This window comes from Cygnus olor, chromosome 2, assembly GCF_009769625.2.
Source record: "Cygnus olor isolate bCygOlo1 chromosome 2, bCygOlo1.pri.v2, whole genome shotgun sequence".
NCBI classification, from domain to species: Eukaryota; Metazoa; Chordata; class Aves; order Anseriformes; family Anatidae; genus Cygnus; species Cygnus olor.
The window spans coordinates 80,914,451-80,934,601 of record NC_049170.1 but is presented as its reverse complement, the minus strand read 5'-3'; the positions used below and the strand labels follow the sequence as shown (position 1 = coordinate 80,934,601).

Sequence of the window (20,151 nt, the reverse complement as noted above, 5' to 3'; positions counted from 1 at the left end):
AGCCACTTTGCACCTCTGTTCTCTTCGCTGTCTTCAGCTTGCTTGTCTGCTCGGACTGCAAACTGTGCGGGTGAGGGACTCCCTCAGTCATGAGATGGAAAAGCGAAATGATCTCAGAGCAGGACCCCTGGACATTATCATGCTATGGCAGTAGTTGTAAAGGTGAAAAGCAATTAAGCAATGAAGCAGATGAATTTTTTCTCATTTCTTCTCCAACTTCCATTCAAACATTCTGCTAAACTCTCAAAAATACTTTTTCCTCACTGGCAAATGTAATACTGCTAGATTTCCTCACTCCTACCACCATCAATATCGTGAGCTTACAGTGAGCCAGTTTTCTGACTTTTCTTAAGCCTGGATTACTTGCTAGCTCACTGCCATACTTGCTGTGGATATTTTCCTTCCCTTGACCCCCACAAACAGAGCCTTTCTTTATTTATGCAACATTTCCATAACAAGTCTTCACTGCTGATGCCACTTGTTTCTTTGGAATTTAAGCTTTGATCGAGAGGATATATAGCTCCAGCCACCAGGGACTGGGGTGAAAACCCTTGGACTGACCTGAGACACTGCTGTCATATGGGTTCTGCGCCTGGTACACGGAGAGAAGGCAGGGTCACTCGTGGAAAAACAGCATTTATTTTCAGGAGCCCAGGAACTGCCACCTACACACTGATGTTGTTAGCCAAGTGCCGAAGGAATGCAGGCCTGCTCAAGGACTGGGAACTTGTGTCCTGGCAAGTGGTGAAATCCAGGCACTGGGAACTTGCAGGTCTTTGCTGTAAGTTATTGACCTGATGAGCACCAGCAAGACTAATGGCAACCAGGAGCATGGAAATGGGCAGATGGGGAATGAATACGAAGGACCCCATTCTTCTATTACACCTGACACTGAGGTGACAGATAATGGCATGCTGTGTTGTATTACGGTGTCTGCAGTTTAAGAATGGCATCAGAAAGCAAGCATATGCATATGAAAGAGATACATGAAAATGGTGAAAAAGGGAAAGAGAATTATCTTAAAGAAAAGGTAACGAATGGGCTTGGTCAGTCTAGAAGCACATAAGTGAGGAGAAGATGCTTGCTAGTAGGGATTTGTTAAACCTGGCAAATGTAGGGCAAGACCCAAAGGCTAAAAGGTGAACAAAAGCAGAAGACATAAGATGTATTTTTTTAAATGTGCTAAAAAAAAAAAAAAAAAAAAAAAAAGTTTAAAAAGCAATTGCGTGAGGATTTATGTCACTTTATGTATTGAACAGCAGACATGGCCATCACAGAAGCCTTCTCAGATCATATAATTTCTGTTTCTACTTCAGTTATGTTTGTTTAGCTTTTATAGAAACAGAGGAAGAGATAACACATGGAACTTGAGACCTCTGTTCTTGTCCTTTTCCTCAGGACAACCATAGGATTTCTGTGCACAGAGCGAAGACAGAATAGGTGTTTTACGACATAAAGAACCAGCCCTAGTTGTTGCCTAATGCTCTCACATCCCATTGAAGCCAGTAGAAGAGTGGTCGTCATCTCACTCAATGGATTTAATATCTGATAGAATCTCTCTCTCGATGTACAAACCATATGGTGGAGAGCTCTCTATTTATGAGAGGGGTGTGCACGTTTCTTCATGCTTTTCTACTTATGTCAGCTGATTTATATGCAAATCCTAAATCAGATCTGTCTGCTGTTCCTGTTCTGCAGAGGAGCTAAGGTAGCGCTGTGGCTAAAGTGAGAGTGGTATGAAACAGCAGTAAGCAAAAAGCTCTCCTGGCTCCTCCATTTGTTCCCCACATTTGCCTTGGCCAGTCTCCATGTTGCACAAGCCCTCTGATCCCTTTCTGGTATTGTACCTCAGGCGCTTCCCTACGTCCTTCTACGTCATGTAAATACAGGCTAAAACCTGTATTTTGTGCAGTGCCTGAAAATAAAGTGTTATATCAGTTGGAGGGGTTTGAAAGGCCACCCATCTCCGCATGGAGGGGCTGGCGAGGCGGTCCCTTAGTGGGACTTGGGGGTGCCACAGCACTGTGCACCCCAGCCAGCGTGGGCAGGTCTGGATACAGCTTGACTTTCCAAGGCAGCCCCTCAATAAAGAGATTGAAGGGACCGTTTTATTGACTAAGAAACAACAATGCTGACCTCTCGCGGCCACAGCAGCCGTTTGCAGCGAGGTGTCCCAAGCGGCGTCCTTGCTCAGCATCAGCGGCAGGGCTCTGCCTGGGGCTGCCTGGCCCTAGGGGTTGTACCTACCTGCTCTTCGCCTCTTGAGACGCTCCCCATGGGGACATCACCTTCTCATTGCTCTCAGCTCCACCCCAGTGGTGCTGGCTGTCTGCTGATTTTGGCCACAGCTCAGGAGGGCATCCACAGTCAGGATCCGTCTCGCTGATATGCAAGGAAATCAAGCTAGCTGCATGCTTGCACACTGAACAGTGACCAGTCTGAAGGACAGTGACCATAACACATTTCAGTGAGGAAAGACCCTGCCATGTATTTCTAAGCCATTTCCAGCCTCTGAGCCCACACAGTCCAAAATGGGATTGGTATATTTAAGGAATTTGCTCTGCTGCAAGTGAGGTGTCTTGGTATCCTCTCTGCGGACTCACTTTTGCTTCTGAAGGACCGAGATCACCCTTGAACATCATTTGCCATGACCTGTTTTCAGTGGTCAGATGTCGCACCTACATATGTTATGGAGCTAGCCAAAGAAGAGGTTATGAAACAATGACTGGACACCTAAAGCAAAGAGGGGAGGTGCATTTAAGTTAGCTGGTGAGGGGTGGGTGAGTCTGGAAAAGGACAAGGTTCACTTCCCTTCTTCTTTCTGATCTGGATAAGAATCAGTTATGCCCTGAAGATTGCTTCACATCTGATTTTTGGTGGCAGTGAGCATGTTCCTCGTGTACCCAGTGGGGACGGGTGCAGGTCAGGAGGCTTTGGGCTGGGCAGCTCAGCACCTGAGGATAAAATAGGAGCACAGCAGAGGCAGGAGCAGCACTGAGGGGACGACAGTCCACATGCTCCCTGGTTCACACCAGTGCTATTTGGCTTGCATTTATTTCCTTATAACTGCTTGCGGTATTTAAGGGCGGAAAATAACCTGCTTCTGATCTTAGGATGTCAAAGGTTGTTTCTGTGTGCTTTTTTACATGACTGTATGCACTGCACTGGCTGCTAGGGCTTTCACTGGTTTGTTTCCTGATCCAAAGAGGGCGAGAAGCACTCTGCAGGTCCAGCCCTACCTAAGACAACATCACCTGGAGCTGTGAGCACTGGGTCCTCGTGTCCTCACCTCTCACCAAAGTCACCAAGACCCAAGGGACCCACAGCTCCCTGAGTGCGTGATGGATTAGCTCCCAAATGAGTACCTGCCATGGGCAAGAAAAGTGCGTCACCCTGGGTGAAGTGATCTTTTTTTTTTTTTTTTTTCCCCTCTTCCCTTCTCTCTGGATGAGGAGTCTTCAAGAGAGGAATTTGGAAATCTCCAGTCCCTTTCCAAAACCTTTCATTAAAACAGCCCATAAAAGCAGTCTCTGTAAACTTTAGGAGGCCTTTAAGAAAAAAAATAAAATAAAAAATTAAAATTAAAATTCCGTTTTATTGAACAAATGGGCAGGACTGAAAATATTCAGAAAATTAAAATTAATTTGAAAATAATTAAAACTAAGACAAGCTTAGTGTATGTTTCCAAGTCCTGGGTAATATTAAAGTAGCATTAAAAAATTGCAAAGGAAATTTACTGTGAGCAGGTGTTTGAAATAATTGGGGGAGAAAAAGGGTTGACTATTAATTAATGAAGAATTATGAATGTCCCTTGTTGGACTTTTTTCCTGTAGTCAACATATTTTTAACCACATGCACTTAGCGAACACATTTTAAAAGTGTGGAGTTGCTTTACAGACACATATAGGGAGCCGAGTGTTATTTTATCCACATTATTTTATTTTTGCCAGTGGCATGTATTTAGCAGGAGCTGTTGAGATGACTGAGGTACTATGGCAAAGTCTTCCTCATCAGCTATAAAGCCCAGATGCTAATATTTTCAAGGAAAAAAAATTCCTACATGAGGGTCAAAGGCATTTAAAACTAAAAAAAAAAAACAGTGACTGGCTTCAGAAATGCAAATGAAAAGCAAACATGGGTGCAGCACCTCAGTAAGTCCAAATAACACCATGTCACAGATAACATTAAGGACTGTTAGAAGACTTTTTCAGGAGAAAGGGAAGACAGAGCCTTTGTGCAAAGGCTACACAGCCCACTAACTTGGAAGAGCAACCTCTCATCTCCTTGCATAGGACACACCAAGAAAGAGGCAACCCAGCAGAGCTCTGTTGAAAGGATCACTGGTCTCAGGGCTGCATCGAGCTGGTGCTAAGAGGCAGCATCTGCATGTCCTACACTCAGCTCTCAGAAAATTGTTTCCTGGGCTCTTTGCTCCCTCCAGCCCCAGGATCTACCAGCTGGGTTGTGCTGGCTTTGCTCTGTGTTGGCAAGGATTGTGGCGCTCCCCCGGGGATGGGGGTAACTTTTTGGTCAATTTAACTTATAGATTAACCAGGGGGTGTCCTGTTGCATGCTTAGATCTTATACCTGGAAAGCTTGGCATTAAGTGTGACTTCTACTGTAAGAAATCAAAGCCGGTCCTCAGGTCCTCAAGCATTGTAAATGTCTCAAGTGTTGCAACCAGAGTTGTGCATAAACCATGGAGGAAAAGTGCTGCCCACTGAATATAGCCCAGTGCCAGTGAGACGTTGCTTCCTGCTTTCTCATCCTATAACATTTTCCTATTTTTCTTGCTTTTTTTTTTTTTTAATTAGAAAGTCCAATTTGAGGTTAATTTAACACTGCAGGAAATATTCCTTTTGATTTCAGGTTGTTTTATTAGTTGGTGATCTCCTACATGGGTTAAGTATGTTCCTCAGACAGCAATACTGAATAACTAGCCAACAGTCCAAAGTGTAACTATTTAGGGATAAAAGACTGGCACCAGCTGCATTGAATGAATGAGCACTAGAAATATCAGCAATTTCTTCTTTCCTCTCCACTGATCTGATCTGAGGATGTGCAGCAAGATTTTGTCCAAGGGTACGCCAAGCCCTAGTGATTTGCAGAGAGAGCAGTGGCTTTGCTACAAGGGGTGAGTAGAAACTGTAAGCCTGAGCAGACCTTTGGCTTAGGTATCTGCATTTGTTTCAATGGAAATTACTCTTCCTTTATGTACCTAGAGACCCTCATAGCTAGTACCTGGCAAAAAGTCACTGTTTCTTTCTATTGCTTACTAGCATAAATGACAGGCACATTAAATACAATAAACAAAAACGATGGAGTAAACAAAATCAGCATTTATTCCTGTCATCTGTTTACAAGGTTGCTTTATGTTTTTCATGAAAGAACACGTACTGGAGATACATGAGTTAATCTACAAAACCAGATGTGCAATGAAAATGGTATGGTACATTAAAATCCACATGCTTTGTGATTTAGTTCTCATATGCCTGTTGTCTAAGAGAAGTTGCTGTGGGGTACATAAACATTAGTTCTGCCACACCAAAATGTGATTGCTAACTCTACTGACAGAGCTAAACAACGTATTTACAAAGCATTATATCTACCAGTCTTCATCTAATACTTGAAACAGGTAGTTAGTTGTTCAGCTATTAAGCCTTCATGGAAGGTGAAAGAGTCTAATGTGTCCCTAAATGGATTCATGCAGTGTTTAGTTTTATTTACAGGAGACATGAGGACAAGTATATATCGGTGACACCAGAAGTAGTATGTGAAATTGCAGCATCCTCCTTGAAAGCAGGAAGGAGTTTGGAGCATTGGTGCTCATTCATCACCACTGCAGGCTTGACACTAAGCAGAATTACAATCCTTATCCCATACTAAGACTCCACAAGCTAAGGAACGCTCTGCTTACTGGTGAGGCCAGGGGAAGGGGATGGGAAGTTTTCAGATCCCCATCAGTGGAGAAAAGCAGAACACTTGCTGGCAGGGGCCATTTTGCTGAAAAAGGCTGCCAGTAATTTGTAATGTCAGCACTGAACTGAAGATGCTAAAGTATCTTGACTCTTTCTGCAGCAATTTAACCACTGCAGAAAAATATATCTTCACTGAACTACTTCAACTGCTAAAAAAGTAAGGTTCTTTTTATTTTAACTGCTGAAGACTAGGGCAAAGTAGGTTTTTTTTAATTTATTTATATGTATATATTATTATTTTTTTGGTGAGGAGGGGAGATTAAACTGGGGTCTTGTGCTACTTGCATCTCAAAATGTGGACCAAGCACTTCCTTTATTTAATTCTGTGGAGCTGCACTGTTATTCCTGCTAGGAATCAAGTTACAGAAGAGTTTATCTTAGTTTTTAAGTTTTTTTCAGCTTCTGACATTAGAGGAATATGGAAAAGAAATTAAAAAGTAGCTTCTGTTGTAATCTCCAGACCAGATTATCACAGATTGCCAGCTGCTTACCCTACGAGGGTACTCAGGGGAGTGACCAGCTCCAGGTTTGCACAAATATGGATATGATAGTATGGAAATATTTCTGTGGTAGAGGTTTTTACCCATTTCATAGCCTCCAGGTTGTTCAACATGTAAAGAGTTGGAAAGCCACTAGCATCCCACCTTGAATGAAACAAATTTGCATATAACTCTGATGATAATGTTAGACTACTCTAGTATAACCTGAGCAAAACTCTGAGGTTTTATCTAGCTGGGTCTCTCTGCTGTATCTATAGAATTAGGAATAACAGCATCCTAATTCTTTTAAATGCCGGACAAATGAAGTTGTGCTTCCCTAAGTAAAGTTACCTCCAAGACCATGGGAGAACTTGGCAGTCAGAGAGTGTCTTCAGCTCCCCGTGAGTTCCCACAGGTCATTCCTGCAGAAGGGTTGCTGTGTAATATAATTGTTAAAGTTGCCTGTGTGAACGGAAAGTTATTTTCCTTTTTGCAGCCTAGCAGAGAGTCTATATGCAAACTTGGGGTCAAGTCATCGCCTGGTATAAATCACTGTGTTCCAATGGTATGACCTCTAATTTTCATGTCTGGAAGAATACAATGGCATACACAGAACAAATACTTCATCTTGGCACTTTATCCCTTCTACCACAACTGATGTTTCCAGATCAATCTGTTCCCTTGTGATTCTTGCAGAACCTGCAGCCACCTCTGACTGTCTGTGGTTATAGAGCTGAATGGAGTAACTACAGCTAAAGTAAAGTGCCCTTCACACCTAAACCCGCTCTCAAGCATGGTAATTCACAGTTTCCAAATAAAGTCTCTCAAACCAATATGCAACAAAAATGAACAATAAGCAAACTCACGTAGATGCAGTTGACTTAATAGAACTTAACCAACTTATTATTACCTAGTAGAAAATAAATAGTGATGTGTCAAAGCAATATAGCAGTCTTTAGTTATTAGTCATTATGGAATATATTTAAGGAAAACAATCAACAACAAACTTAAACACACACTGAACAGCATGCTGCTCAAAGTGCAATGAGACAGAATTAGGAAGGCACTAAAATGGAGCTGTGTCAAGTATTATTTAACTAAACTGCAACAGTCAGCAAAGATACAAACAAGCATCTCTGGAGACACTTTTCTCAGGCACACCACTATACATGGTAGTGATAATTATGCAGCAGTGTAATTTTTTTTTACCCTTAATAGCACTTATGTTCGTAGTAATGCATATGCCTCCCTTTTGTCTCAGTGCTGCAAATCTAGAGTCTTTGGGGCAATAGCAAGAAGTACGCTTGGGATTTTTCCTCCTCAGCTGGATACCTGTAGTCCTGCGCTTGTGCCAGACATTAGTCACTGTAGACACTCGCGCAGTCAAACCCCCTCCAACTGTCCCATCCCTGCTTCACCCCTCGTTACAGGAGCAGTGGGGCACTTTACAGATGAGACTCGAGAATGTGACCATCATTATCCATGTTAGTGACAATGGAATTTAAATCCCTCGAAAATATTAGCACCCTGCCCAGTTGCACAAGCAAGGAAGTAGAGAGGTACCCCCTCCTTGACTCAAGCCTTTTGAAAGGGCCTTCCCTCTCAAAGCAGGTGAAATATGCCCACCCTCCCTAGTAATTTATGTGTGTGTATTTCTGACAGAGAGCTGTACAGATGATCTCTGTGGCTGTGTGTAAGAGGCCACGTTCCCCAGTAGACTCCTGGAGTATCAGTGCCTGACTCAGTGCAACACACCCTAACATGTGGCTGATCCTTATGGCATGAAGCTCTGCATCACAACTCAGCTGCACAGATCTACAAATGATAAATTCTCTTAGTTTAACTGATCAACAAACCAGATAAGACTATAGTCACACTGTTATTTTAGTATAGTTACTAAGAGTCAAAATGACATGCAATTATTCATACTTATGTAAATGTCCACCACAGGAAAAACAAAACTCAAACCTACAATACTGGCACTGAAATGCACGATGAGATCTAGTCATTCCAAAGTTAGCCTGCTGTATGTTAGTATGATCATTGAGTTGTTTACTGCACAAAAAGCTAACTGTTTTGAAGGTAGTCAGATAGGAGTGGGAATTCCAGCCCTAACAGAAAGGTAGCTTCTCTGTTTATTTTGCACATGGAAACTTGAATGGTGACTAAAAATAAGCAAACTAGTTTCTATCTCAAGGTCATATTCTGGTTTTCTTGCATTAAGGCTGCTCAAGAGCAACTTTCCCAGAGAGACTTCCATTTCTGCTAGTCAACATTTACTTCAGTTAAGACTACAGATAAGGATTTTGAGGTGGCAGTGCTCTACATGGTATCACAGTTACATGGTAAACCATTGTGTGATTGTAGTAATGGTTCTCATCTATTTGCAACAACTATTACAACACATCAGTATTTCTTAGATTTCACAGCTGTAAAAAGCCCTGTTTGTTTACAGAAGCAGTCTCAATAAATCTACTACAATGGCGTTAAAGCATTGGATCAAACTGGCTGTAGAGAATGTCATGATGTGATGTCCCATTAATGGGCCCCTTTTATTTCATATATGAGTGCTATTCAGAAAGGACGAAGGTATGAAAACAATGCACTGGGTAGTGATGAATAATGCTGTTGAGTTTTGTCTTTATGTTGATCCCCTTTAATAAAAGACATAATTCAAATATAAATATGTATGAAATGTATAGATAAATATATAGATATTACTATGTTAATATGTAGTTTTATCAGAACTGGATTAATCAAAGAAAACCTAAAGGCACTGCGATACGTGAGCATCATGGAATAAAACACTTGCTATATTTTGCATGTATGTAGTTCTGAAACCAAGCAGTCAGAAAGCCATATACAGCAGGGAATAATTCTTATTATTTTAACCTTGCAGCCCAGGCAAGTAAGATTCAGATTCACTTAATGAAGAGCCATACTCAAACAATATCAGGTAAAGAATTCAGCTGTTTTGATTCCCATTTTTTCCTTACTTAGGAGTCAGAAGGACTTGGTAGCAATATAAGAAATGAAAACTAGAAAAACAGAGGTTATAAGGAGAAGCTCTGAGTTACACTTGCAAAGTGGAGAAAAGATCCTGCATGGGTATGAGTGAATAGTGCCTTGTTTTCTTTCTTGTTGAATGAATCCAAGTGTATTTAAAATGAACAGCAATTCATCAGGCTAAAAAAATCCTAAAATGTATCATGGTTGCAGCAAATTCACCTACCTGCAAGGAAAGCCTAATTTCTCACTTCCATTGGTAGTACATTATCATGGCTTTAACTTTCATTGAGCTAATCCTTAGCTCATTTTAGGATGACAGGAAAAACAAACTTCAAATCTACATAATGCAGCTTTAAATTGGCTCTTTGTTTGTTTGTTTCTTTGTTTGTTTGTTTGTTTTTCCTATGATTTGATTCCAGGGTCAAATCATTTTTGGCTACACATATAACACAGTGCCAATTTGCCTTCTAACTGAGGAGAAACAGTCAATTTAATCTGATAATTTGAATCCTAACAAGCTTTGATAACTAAATGACCCTCATGAAGGCAAGTTAGAGAAAAGATTGTTGTGAAACCAAGCAAATGTAGCACTCCCAGACATGGAGAACATGGTGCTCCAGAAGAGACACCTTCCTCAAACTGGAGAAATACTTTCCTTCTTTTGAGAGCTGAATAGAGAAGCAGCAGCTCAGCAATGCTGGGATTTATCCTGCAGCTAAAATGCTGTTGGTCCATTTAGTAAAAGACTCGGTCATGGCAGGGGGGTAAAGCACCAAGACTGCTGATATTTTCAAATCTCTTAGCAGCAGTAACCACACAGCAGCTTTTCTGCAAAACAAACAAAACAAGAATCCAGTTAATTCAGCAGTGTGCTTTTTTATTTGGTTACGCGTTCTAGGACAACCGCATGGTGGTTTCTTTGTGCATAAGGAAAAGAAAGCAGTGCTGAAGCTTCTTGCTTACAAAGGGTTCTTGCAGCCACCTTATTAAAAGACACCTTAAAAAGACAAGGCTTCTTTGTTAAGTGGAGAAAAGGTCCTGGAGGTCTCCCTTGAAATGTAGCTACTCTGCTTTTTTGCCACTCTTGTCATACAGATCCCAGCATGGAAAGGGAGGGTGCAAACCTCTCCATTTATTTGTGTTACCACTGCAAGCATTTATGATGCCAGGCCTAAATCAGCTGGCACTTGAGTGTATTATTTTGGGTTACATGTGGTAACCACACTACTTGCCTGATAAAAATAGCTAAAGGGATTCTTTAAAAACAAAGCAGTGCTATGACTTTAGATCCACTCATTAAGTAAACTCAAATAAACTCCAAATAGAAAAACACACACAGAGGAAATAACACTGCAAAAGCCAAAACCAGGTTTTCCTGCAGGTTAGATCATGGGTAAGTTATGACTTTACAAAACTATAAAAGGTTTATTTAAAAATAATTTTGACTGCCATTGGACAGACAATTTATCTCAAAGATGATCTTGGTGGCAATAGAAATTTGTGTAATGCAGTGCTTCCTGGTTTAAAGCAGGAGATTTTTTAGCATTTGGTTGCTGTGCAGACAGTAGCTTGAAATGGCAAACGCAGATTAAACAACCAGGAAAATCTGTTTTGAAATCTACTATGTAGAAGCGCACCAGTGATTGGACCAAAGCTTCATGTAACATGTCCCAGCACCACTGAAGCTGGGATGAATGCTGAGGATCACAGAGAGCTATTCATTCCCAGTGGATTCCCACTGCAGAAGGTGATGCTGGGACTTTATGTATCAGGAAGTTATGTGGCTTCACAGGGCAAGCAGGAGATAAGAACAGCCTTCACTGACCTCCAGTGTACCATGGAAAGGCAGCTTCACATACTTAAGATAGCTCATTTAAAGATAAATAACTTGTGTGGGACTACACCACACTCATAAAATCTGTGCTAATCTTATGCTTAGTCAAAAATTTCAACCACTCACAATAATCTGTCTTTTTTAGATGTTTCTGGACAAAACCTGTTGCAAGTAAAACCCACCACATCTCCTGCCCTATCAAGCAGATGGTGGATGGTGACAGCACTAAAAACTTGCATGCGGTGAGAAGTGGACCACTTTTATTTTGGTGTCCTGGTTGTTACGCATGATGCATGAGTAAAAGGAAGTGGTTTTACAGTGTGTGTGTTCTCAGCCTTGTTCTCATCTTGACCCTCCACTGAGTCTTGTCCAGAGGTGCCCCCAGAACCTCTGAGTGGTTCCCATGGTCCTTCAAGAGAGGCCCCGCCTTCTGTGGTAGATTGTAAAAGGGGCTGTGGGAATTGGTGTGCTGGTTTATGGAGATGTTGCACTGCCTGAGGTAGCCGGATTTCGAAGTGGCTGAGTGAGCATGCTTTGGTCAAAGACCAGAGGCACAACATGAGAGCAGACTTTGCCTCTTCCTGGCCACCCTGGGGGAAGCAGCCAAGCCAGCCTGAGAACCACGAATGAAGAGTTTGTTGATGAAAAGGCAAGGACAGGGAGCCAGAAAAAAAAAAAAAAAAAAAAAAAAGGAAAAAAAAAAAAGGGTCAGAGAGATGCTGTCAAGATTGTTCTGACTGCTACACACTGAAAGAGCAGAGAAATGCCCTGTCAGAATCGGGTCCTCTAAAGTGTGGAGCAGCTCCTTTTAGGGGACACCTCACTTTTCTTTCAGTACAGTTACTGGAACTGCCCTAAGGGTCTGGCCCGGGCTTTTGCTAAAAAGTAATTACTTTTCATATTTCTACCCCTTTAAAACCATACTCCTAACCACAGCATGAAAACCTGAAAGCTTTCAACACTGAGAAGTTATTGGGTGAAATCCTGCCCCGTGAGAGGCAGGGGAAGCAAAACCATTCCCTCTAAAATGGCCAGGGTTTGCAGCACATATGGCTTCATATATACGAGGGGTTTTGTACATTGCTGTGACTTGGTATAAGTGATAGGGCCAGCTTACATTTTGAATGCATTCCAAACAACGGTGAGGATGGTGGTGGTGAATATATTTTGGCCTGTGCAGTTAGGACTGTACAAGGTTTTTGGCCTCCCACTGATCCCTTACACACAGGGACTATGATATTTATGTCTGAAGAAACACTCAGGACCCCATACAAACCTTCTGTTTGGCAGCTCTTTCAGAGAGATTATGGAGCTGAGGGTGCTTGGGACACACAGGTGCCTTTAGCCTTCTTCTAGTGAAAAACAAACAAACAAAAAAAAGATAGTGAAAGATAGTTGCCATTATTGGAGCATTAATTGAAGATCAGCCCCATCTTACCTCTAGTTAGGGTATTGGCAGAACACTGCAGCATCAGCATGTTTAGTGAAGCTAGTTTAGAAAGTGCAAGAGGTACGAACAGAAAAATACCAGAGGAGGAGCCACAAGGATGAAATGAGTTGCAAGGTTTCTATGAGGATAGGGTTTCCCCAGAAAAAAAATTGCTGATAGGAAGCAGCGTACCAGGTGAGCAGCCTGTACCTTTGCAGCATTTGGAAAGCCAGCCTGTTCTCCAGGCTGCAGCAATCAGAGCTTCACTGGAGCCAATTAGTTAGGGGTTGAATGCTACCCTATGAAATCCTCTGCAGTAGGTGAAAAACTCTGTTATTTTTACTGTGTATGCTCATTTATAAATCTAATAATCTTATGGTCATTGTTGTACTGGGAGATTATCAAGAAAATTAAGTTTCAATTAAAGTGATAACAATTTATTTGATTATTAGTATTTCCCATTTCATCCTATTTCTAGTTATCCTTACTTTGTTTAATAGGAATATCTATCAAGGATAGAGCTGTTAGGACACTACTCAGTCCATCCTCCCCAAAACTCACACCACCTTACAAGCAGAGCTACTATTGTTTTATTATCATTGCAATCTTTGATCTTATTTTAATAAAATTGTTGTATTAATTAATAAGATGGTCTAACTCTTAATGATGGCTGCAGTTCAAAAGGCACCTTGACATATAAGTCCTAGGTACTACAGCGGTCATTTTATTTAACATAGATGTGCTTTGCCTGGAAAGGAATAATGAATATTGCACTCCAAACTGAAGAAAAAAAAAAAAAAAGGGCCTGCTTAAAATGATGATCCCCCTTGAACCACTAAACCACAGCGTGGACTCAGTTAGATTCAGCCAACAGCAAGGTCATCAACAGTCTGAATCTCCCATACTTACTGACCACTTAAGAGAGAAATAATCAAAATGATTTAAAATCACACTGATTCTCCAACTCAGCCAAATTGAATTTTTTGGGTGAACAAACAATGGCTTTTTTTCTTCTGGCCACTAAGCTGACTATACTTAAGGGGCAAGAAGGTGCTAAAATAAAAAGATATGCACTGGCTGAGGTTCCAAGCCATACTGCGAAAAGTAACCCTTGGGAAGAGGTAGGATGAAATCTAACAGCACTCATATGCAACTTCAGGACAGCCTGAAAGACTTTTCAAAGCAGTAAGCAGAATCATCCCCAGCTGAGAAACTCCTCATATTACCATATTTCAACATATGGTAATTCTGTGTTCATTATTTAAACAACCCCATTTTGCTAAGAAATGGATCCACTCAGCAACACACACCAGTCGCGTGATGATATATTTCTTCCCAGCCATGCAAGAACTGATAAGCAAGTGTGAGCATGCAAATTATAACAGCTAAGTAAAAACAAAGGGACACACATGGCTCACAGTAGCAAGAAATACGTCAGAAAGGTGGACTCAAAAACAGATGAGAAAAATGTCAAAGCAAATAGTGATACTGCAACATGAGAAGGCAATAGCAGATCTACAATGCACAAGGATATTTAAATTTAGGGACCTGGAGTCTGCAGTGGAGCTTGTGGTCTGATAACCAGGGGTGTTTTAAGGCAGCAGTTGCGCTTATTCTCCAGCTAAAGGAAAACCAGAATGCTAGTAAGTGTTTTTCCCAGAATATTACAATCCAACAATTATCTCCTACAGCTCTTGTGTTCTGCCATCATGCAATGCTGTTGTTTCAGGATGCTTTATGCCAGATGGCAGCTAACCCATGAGACCAATAACATGAAAGCAAAAACTCATTCACGTAACTTCAGAGTACTTTATGGTCATAATGAACATCAGTGAAGTGGCACTGTAATATTTTACATGGACATTAAAAACTTTGATAAGTCATGATAATTCTGCAGTTGGGCAGTATAAGTTATACAACTGTGGCATGATGGCATGGAACACAAAAAAACAAAACAAAAAAAAAAAAACAGTGATTATATACCATTTTTCCTTGATGAGAAGCTTTGAGACGAAATCTTTGGCCTGATCAGAAACACCTCGAAATTCCTCATCTTCAAAATCCCAGCTGCAGGCCAGGATATTGTTGAGAGTCTCACTGTCATCATCACCCAAAAAGGGTGACAATCCACTAAGGCTAAAGTAAAAAGAAATATGTTAAATCCTTCTTTGCCCATTTCTGTACATAATCTCTGATGTGCCATCTATGATTGTTCTGTTACTCCTGGCCCACCTTGCAACTTGCTATTGTCTAAGAAAGTTTCCAGACCATTCCCATTTTCTCTTTTACTTACATTTTTAAATAATCACCCTTCTTCCCCAACAAATCAAGCATTATTTTCTTTCATTAAATTCATTCATGTTCCAGACCACTGTCCGCCCTTGTACACACCTACTGGCAGTTTATCAAGAGGTCTACATTATTCTGGAAGTGTAATGTCCAACTGCTCAAGAGAGATGCTTAATGGAAAAGAAGAAAAGTTCATGGTGCTTGAAAAAGTGGGGAGATTCCTGAATATGGAATTTGGAAAGAGGCCTATATTTTCTATTCTGTCTACAAATTTTGTCAGTCTTCCAGTACAACAACGTATTTGGATGACTGACACACTTCAACCCAGAAACAGCTTACAAAGCAAAGACTGAATCCTACTTACAGCATGTAAGCAATGACTCCTACACTCCACATGTCTGTAGGAAAGGAGACAAACTCATAATTCACAACTTCAGGAGCAAGAAATTCTGGAGTCCCAAAGTTAACTCGAAGTTTTTCCCTGGGTTTATATCTAGGCAAAGGAAATGTTAACAAAGGACATGAAATACAGCTCTGAAGTTATGTTGTAAGTTGTCCAGTTGGATTTCAAAAGCATACAGGACATTCAGGAGGAAATCAAGGACAGACAGAGGTACAAAGTAATAATAAATGTACACATATATATAAGAATAAAAAACGTTTGCAAGCTTTTTATCATACTTCAGGACAAAAAGAAATGGCAAAATAAAGGAAGAAATTCAGATTTCAAGGACTCTTCAGGGGAGCTGTTACTGTCCTTTTGAACCTTCCCCGTATCATAGGCCTGGAATTTTTAACCAGTAAATTCTTCACTGAGGTTGTGGTATCTTCTTAAACTAGAAAGTGATATAGCTTGGATTATATTGTAAGAGCCTTTTATGGTCTCTTACAACTCTCTTTTGGAGAACCTCACAACACTGGGAGCAGGAGACCAGATGAGAGGTACCAACAGTTTCAGCTGTTCCAATATACTTATGTGCATGCTCGGTCAGAATCAGACCTCTTTCAACCTTCCACCCGAAAAAGGCTTCAGAACAAAACTTTTTACTCAACTTCAAACCTTCCATATTAGAAGATGTCCCTGGTAAAAAGAGCCATACTAAACTTGTCCCAGGAACAGCAGGAGACCATTATTGGTCAAATGTGTCGTTGCAGAAACGTGATACTTTTTTTCATTGTTTCATAGTTCATTTACAACTAGCAAGAGCACATGCACATACCTTCTTGCCAATCCAAAATCAATAATTTTTATTTGATTTGCAGCTCGGTTCACACACAGGATATTCTCTGGCTGCCAAGAGACACCAGAAAACACTTCAATGAGAAACAAGTATGACATATTGGGCTTTTAGCAAAGTGTAGTATGAAAAAACATCATATAAGCATCTTTTGCTTTACTCCTTGCTCAGATTTCTCTGCATGGGTACCCCCCTGCTATCACATAGCAGTCGAGGTTGGGTGTTCTGTGCCTTGTAACTGCTGCTTCTCCTTGGCATTTCAATTTGACATAAGGCAGCAGTTCAGATAAAGAACTCATTAGGGGAAGTGGGACAGAGAACACAGACTTCCAAAGAGAGGTTTCAGGATGCTGGCACTGTGATTTTACAGACCTTATTAAGCTGACACTGGAATTTAAAAACAAAAACAAGACAACAACATATTTTACAATTATCTTTTAGCTTTACGTTTCGGAGTTCATGGATGTTGTGGCAGTAACTGTCTGATTGAACACTGGTATGTTAGCTAGTCATATCAACTTCACATTTTCATTAGATATTATAGCAAAAGGTGGGATTCACAGGTTAAATCCCTCTGGATTTTCACATGGCCAAATGTAGTTCTTCATTCTCTGGCAAGAATCCACTGGCTTCCTAGAATTTGTCCAAATTCATACAGAAGGGACTGAGAATAGAATTTGGCCAATTGTCTTTGAAACGTAAATATCTAAAATAGAGTCTTGTATTCACTGCCAGAAGTTTTATAGCTACCCTGTCTTGTTGCTCTTTGAGTCCTCTTTGAAATAAAACAGCCCTCAGCACTTAAAACATTAGTTAACCTTTGTCACCATTACTAATTCTTTTTACATGTAGGACTCTTAAACACCGTATGTCCATGGTTTCTGAGGTCCTGGATGATTATGGTCAGGATGAATTTCTTTCAATTTCAAGCTTTCTTCCACAAACTCATGTGTCTGTGAGCAAACAAAACAGAAGGGAGAGGCCATAGGTGGCTAGCACACGAGTAGGGAGGTCTCTGGGAAGAATTTCTTGGATTGTATATGTGTCTTTATGTCAGCAGTTTGACCTCATATTTAAACTGTGCCATCTCCAAGAACATAATTAGCATGTCCCAAAGAACTTTGTGAAATTCTGCTTGACAGGTTTCTAGTTATCGGTATGTTTATAATCAAAGAGAAAAGTGAGTCTGGTCATCGATCAGCAACTGAAGCAGATCCCAATAAACATCTGCTCATTTGCTTAACCAGTACTATAATATAAATGCTAACAACATTAAATATGTACTATGTTAACTCAGTTATTACAAGCCAAAAACAGAGCTTATAATAAAAATCTCACTAATGAGAAACCCCTCTTGTGCGCTTTTTATTTCTTTTTGCTTTGTTGTAAAGCTCAGGGATCATTAGGGGGCTTTATAACCAGTCGTAAAACTTAAGACATCATCCCCTTTTATTCCTGCACTAAATAATGGTAAGAAACATGTCTTTTATTTGATAAAAACTTGGTTTAAGGGAAAAAGATGCAGCTTAAATGTCCAGCTTAATGAAAAATACCGTTACAACATGCTTTCTGAGGGGTGACAGTAAACCATTAGCAATCAACTAGTGTAAGAACATGCAATTGGTGAATTCATTTTTGGAAAGAAAGAAGGGGAAATTTTGTGTATACAGTTAAATAGTTCACAAAACTAAGCAAGCTCCTGATGGAGAATCTGCTACCCTTTTCTGGACTTTTAGCTGTACTGGCAGCTATTGTTAAACCCAACACAGAGATGCCATATCTGTTCCATCAGCCACTGACTGTTTTTTATTGCTTCCATTTTAGCAAGTACATTTTAATGTATTTTCCCTCAGGCTGGCTATCTACTGATGCCTTTTCATGACCACAACAGTGCAGCATAGACCTTAGAAAGATATGTTGGGTTTTCACTGACCACAAATGACCCTCGAACGACCCTCCACTCACTCTTGCCTTGGTTTCTGCATGGTAAAAATGCAGTTAATTCCCATGGCTGATGCATAAGACAGAGATCTTGTGCAGCTGAATTAAGTAATAGTCACACAATATCTTGAGATCCAAATATCAAAATTGAAAATAGCAAGATATTGTAGCCAGTTGCTGGCTTTCTGTAAATTAATTCTGTAGAAAACTCAAGAGCTATAGGGCTTGATGACATGTGACCACATTTCTCATCTAAATTACTTACCCTGTAATGATTTAACTGACTCAATGTGGTTAAAGTAAATACCCATTAGTTTAAGGAAAGCAGAATAAGGACATTTGTTGTTTCTGCCATGGGAATCTGCTAAGCTGTATAGCCTACCCTGAAGAGAATTTCTACAGCTGTCATTGCACAAAACAAACATGTCAGTTCTCTACCTTTAGATCCAAATGAAGAATGTACATTTGGTGCATGTACTGAATTCCCTCGCAGATCTGTTTTACGAATGAAATAGTATCCATCTCTGTCAAATTGCAGTTTTCATCAATAATTCTGTCAAATAATTCTCCTCCTTCCACACTGATGAGAGAAAGACAATGAAGTGGTGACTAAGCCCAAATCCAAACCCATGTAGTTACAGTAATACATAATTTATACGATTGACTGTTTTAATCATTCACAGTCAGGCAGGTGTGCAATATGAGATTGTACTCTGATCTGAACTTTCCAAGTACTGGGTTTTGATGCATATCGTCCTGAGCTTCTTCAAGGCTTGAGAGCCCAGTCTCCCATTCATTGAGATGTGCCATCTTGGGATGTAGTTTTGTACCAGTGGAATGAATGAAGTCACATGGAAAAACAAGATAATATGCTAGACAATCTGCATTTAAATACTTGGTCTTCTCCCCCAGAGTTTAAGGGGAACATGATCCAAAATCTCAGTGTGAAGCATGCAAAATCAGTGAAAATGACTTCTAAATTTCTTATTACATTTCAGAATGTCTCTAGCTTACCAATTCATATCTACACAGACTTTTAGCTTTTGTGTTATGCTAAACATGTAGATCAAATTCATAGGGCTATATAAGAATATACTGAAGAGTCAAGATCATATGACTTCTAACCTTTTCCCATGTATTTCATTGTTTTAATTACATTCCTTTTGGCTTCCTTAAAACATCTTTTTATCTTGACTTTAAGGCAGCAATTTTGAACCCAATTAGCTTGATAAATTAGCATAAAAGCCAGGTTAATCCTTCTGGGGACCCAATATAAAGATTATCTGCAACGTGTACAGTTGGCTCCTCTTCACTCTAAGATGTATTTTCATTTGCCTTACAGAACTGGAGATAGTCTGAGATGTCTGTTTCTTAGCTGACACAAAATACCATATGAAATTAAAGAGAATCTATATAACAGTTCTTTAAATGACGTAATGGTTTTAAAGCACCAGTAGTGTGGACCATCACTTGAAAAAAATGAATAAATGGTTCCATGGGACAACTTTTTTTTTTAATTCTTGAATTTTTATTTTTATTTTTTATTCCTGGGGACATCTTTTATATCTTTTCACCTGTTAGAAGCCTTATTTCTAATATCAGGAGAAAGTAAGAAGGAAAAAGATAATTCCAGCAAAAGTGGTAAAGACGGAAAGGGAAAGAAAAGAACGCACTTACTATTCCATTACTAGGACAATATCATTTTTGGATTCAAAGGCATCATACAGCTGGATGAGGTTCACGTGATTCAGCTGGTTCATGACACTTATTTCATTCTTCACTTCATCCTGTAAAAAATCATGAGTACTGTTTCAGAAGCCTTTATTCTAAGAAAGCTACACGAACCAGGACATCATCAGTTTGAACCAAACATCTACATTATCGTCATGTTTTCATTCATGGCAACCATACCCAGGGTTTGCCTTTGATTGCTCCGACAGTGGTAGATATCTCT

The 20,151-nt window shown here is 40.2% G+C and overlaps 1 protein-coding gene across 2 annotated transcripts in view; it reads right to left on the bottom strand.

Annotated features, from left to right (window-relative positions):
• Positions 1-6,222: 6,222 nt before the first annotated feature.
• The window catches only part of MYLK4 (myosin light chain kinase family member 4), a 30,485-nt gene continuing 16,556 nt past the window's right edge, over positions 6,223-20,151 (bottom strand). Inside the window, exons 7-14 of one of the 2 annotated variants that reach the window (XM_040549432.1) lie at positions 19,875-19,984; positions 18,636-18,777; positions 16,239-16,309; positions 15,383-15,511; positions 14,713-14,865; positions 14,278-14,350; positions 12,577-12,652; positions 6,223-10,294 (exon numbers count right to left, since the gene is read on the bottom strand). In XM_040549432.1, the coding sequence (XP_040405366.1) occupies positions 12,605-12,652; positions 14,278-14,350; positions 14,713-14,865; positions 15,383-15,511; positions 16,239-16,309; positions 18,636-18,777; positions 19,875-19,984 (726 nt within the window). In that variant the 3' untranslated portion in view covers positions 6,223-10,294; positions 12,577-12,604. The remainder of the gene's footprint in view (positions 10,295-12,576; positions 12,653-14,277; positions 14,351-14,712; positions 14,866-15,382; positions 15,512-16,238; positions 16,310-18,635; positions 18,778-19,874; positions 19,985-20,151) is intronic. The other variant, XM_040549433.1, reaches the window with a different exon arrangement.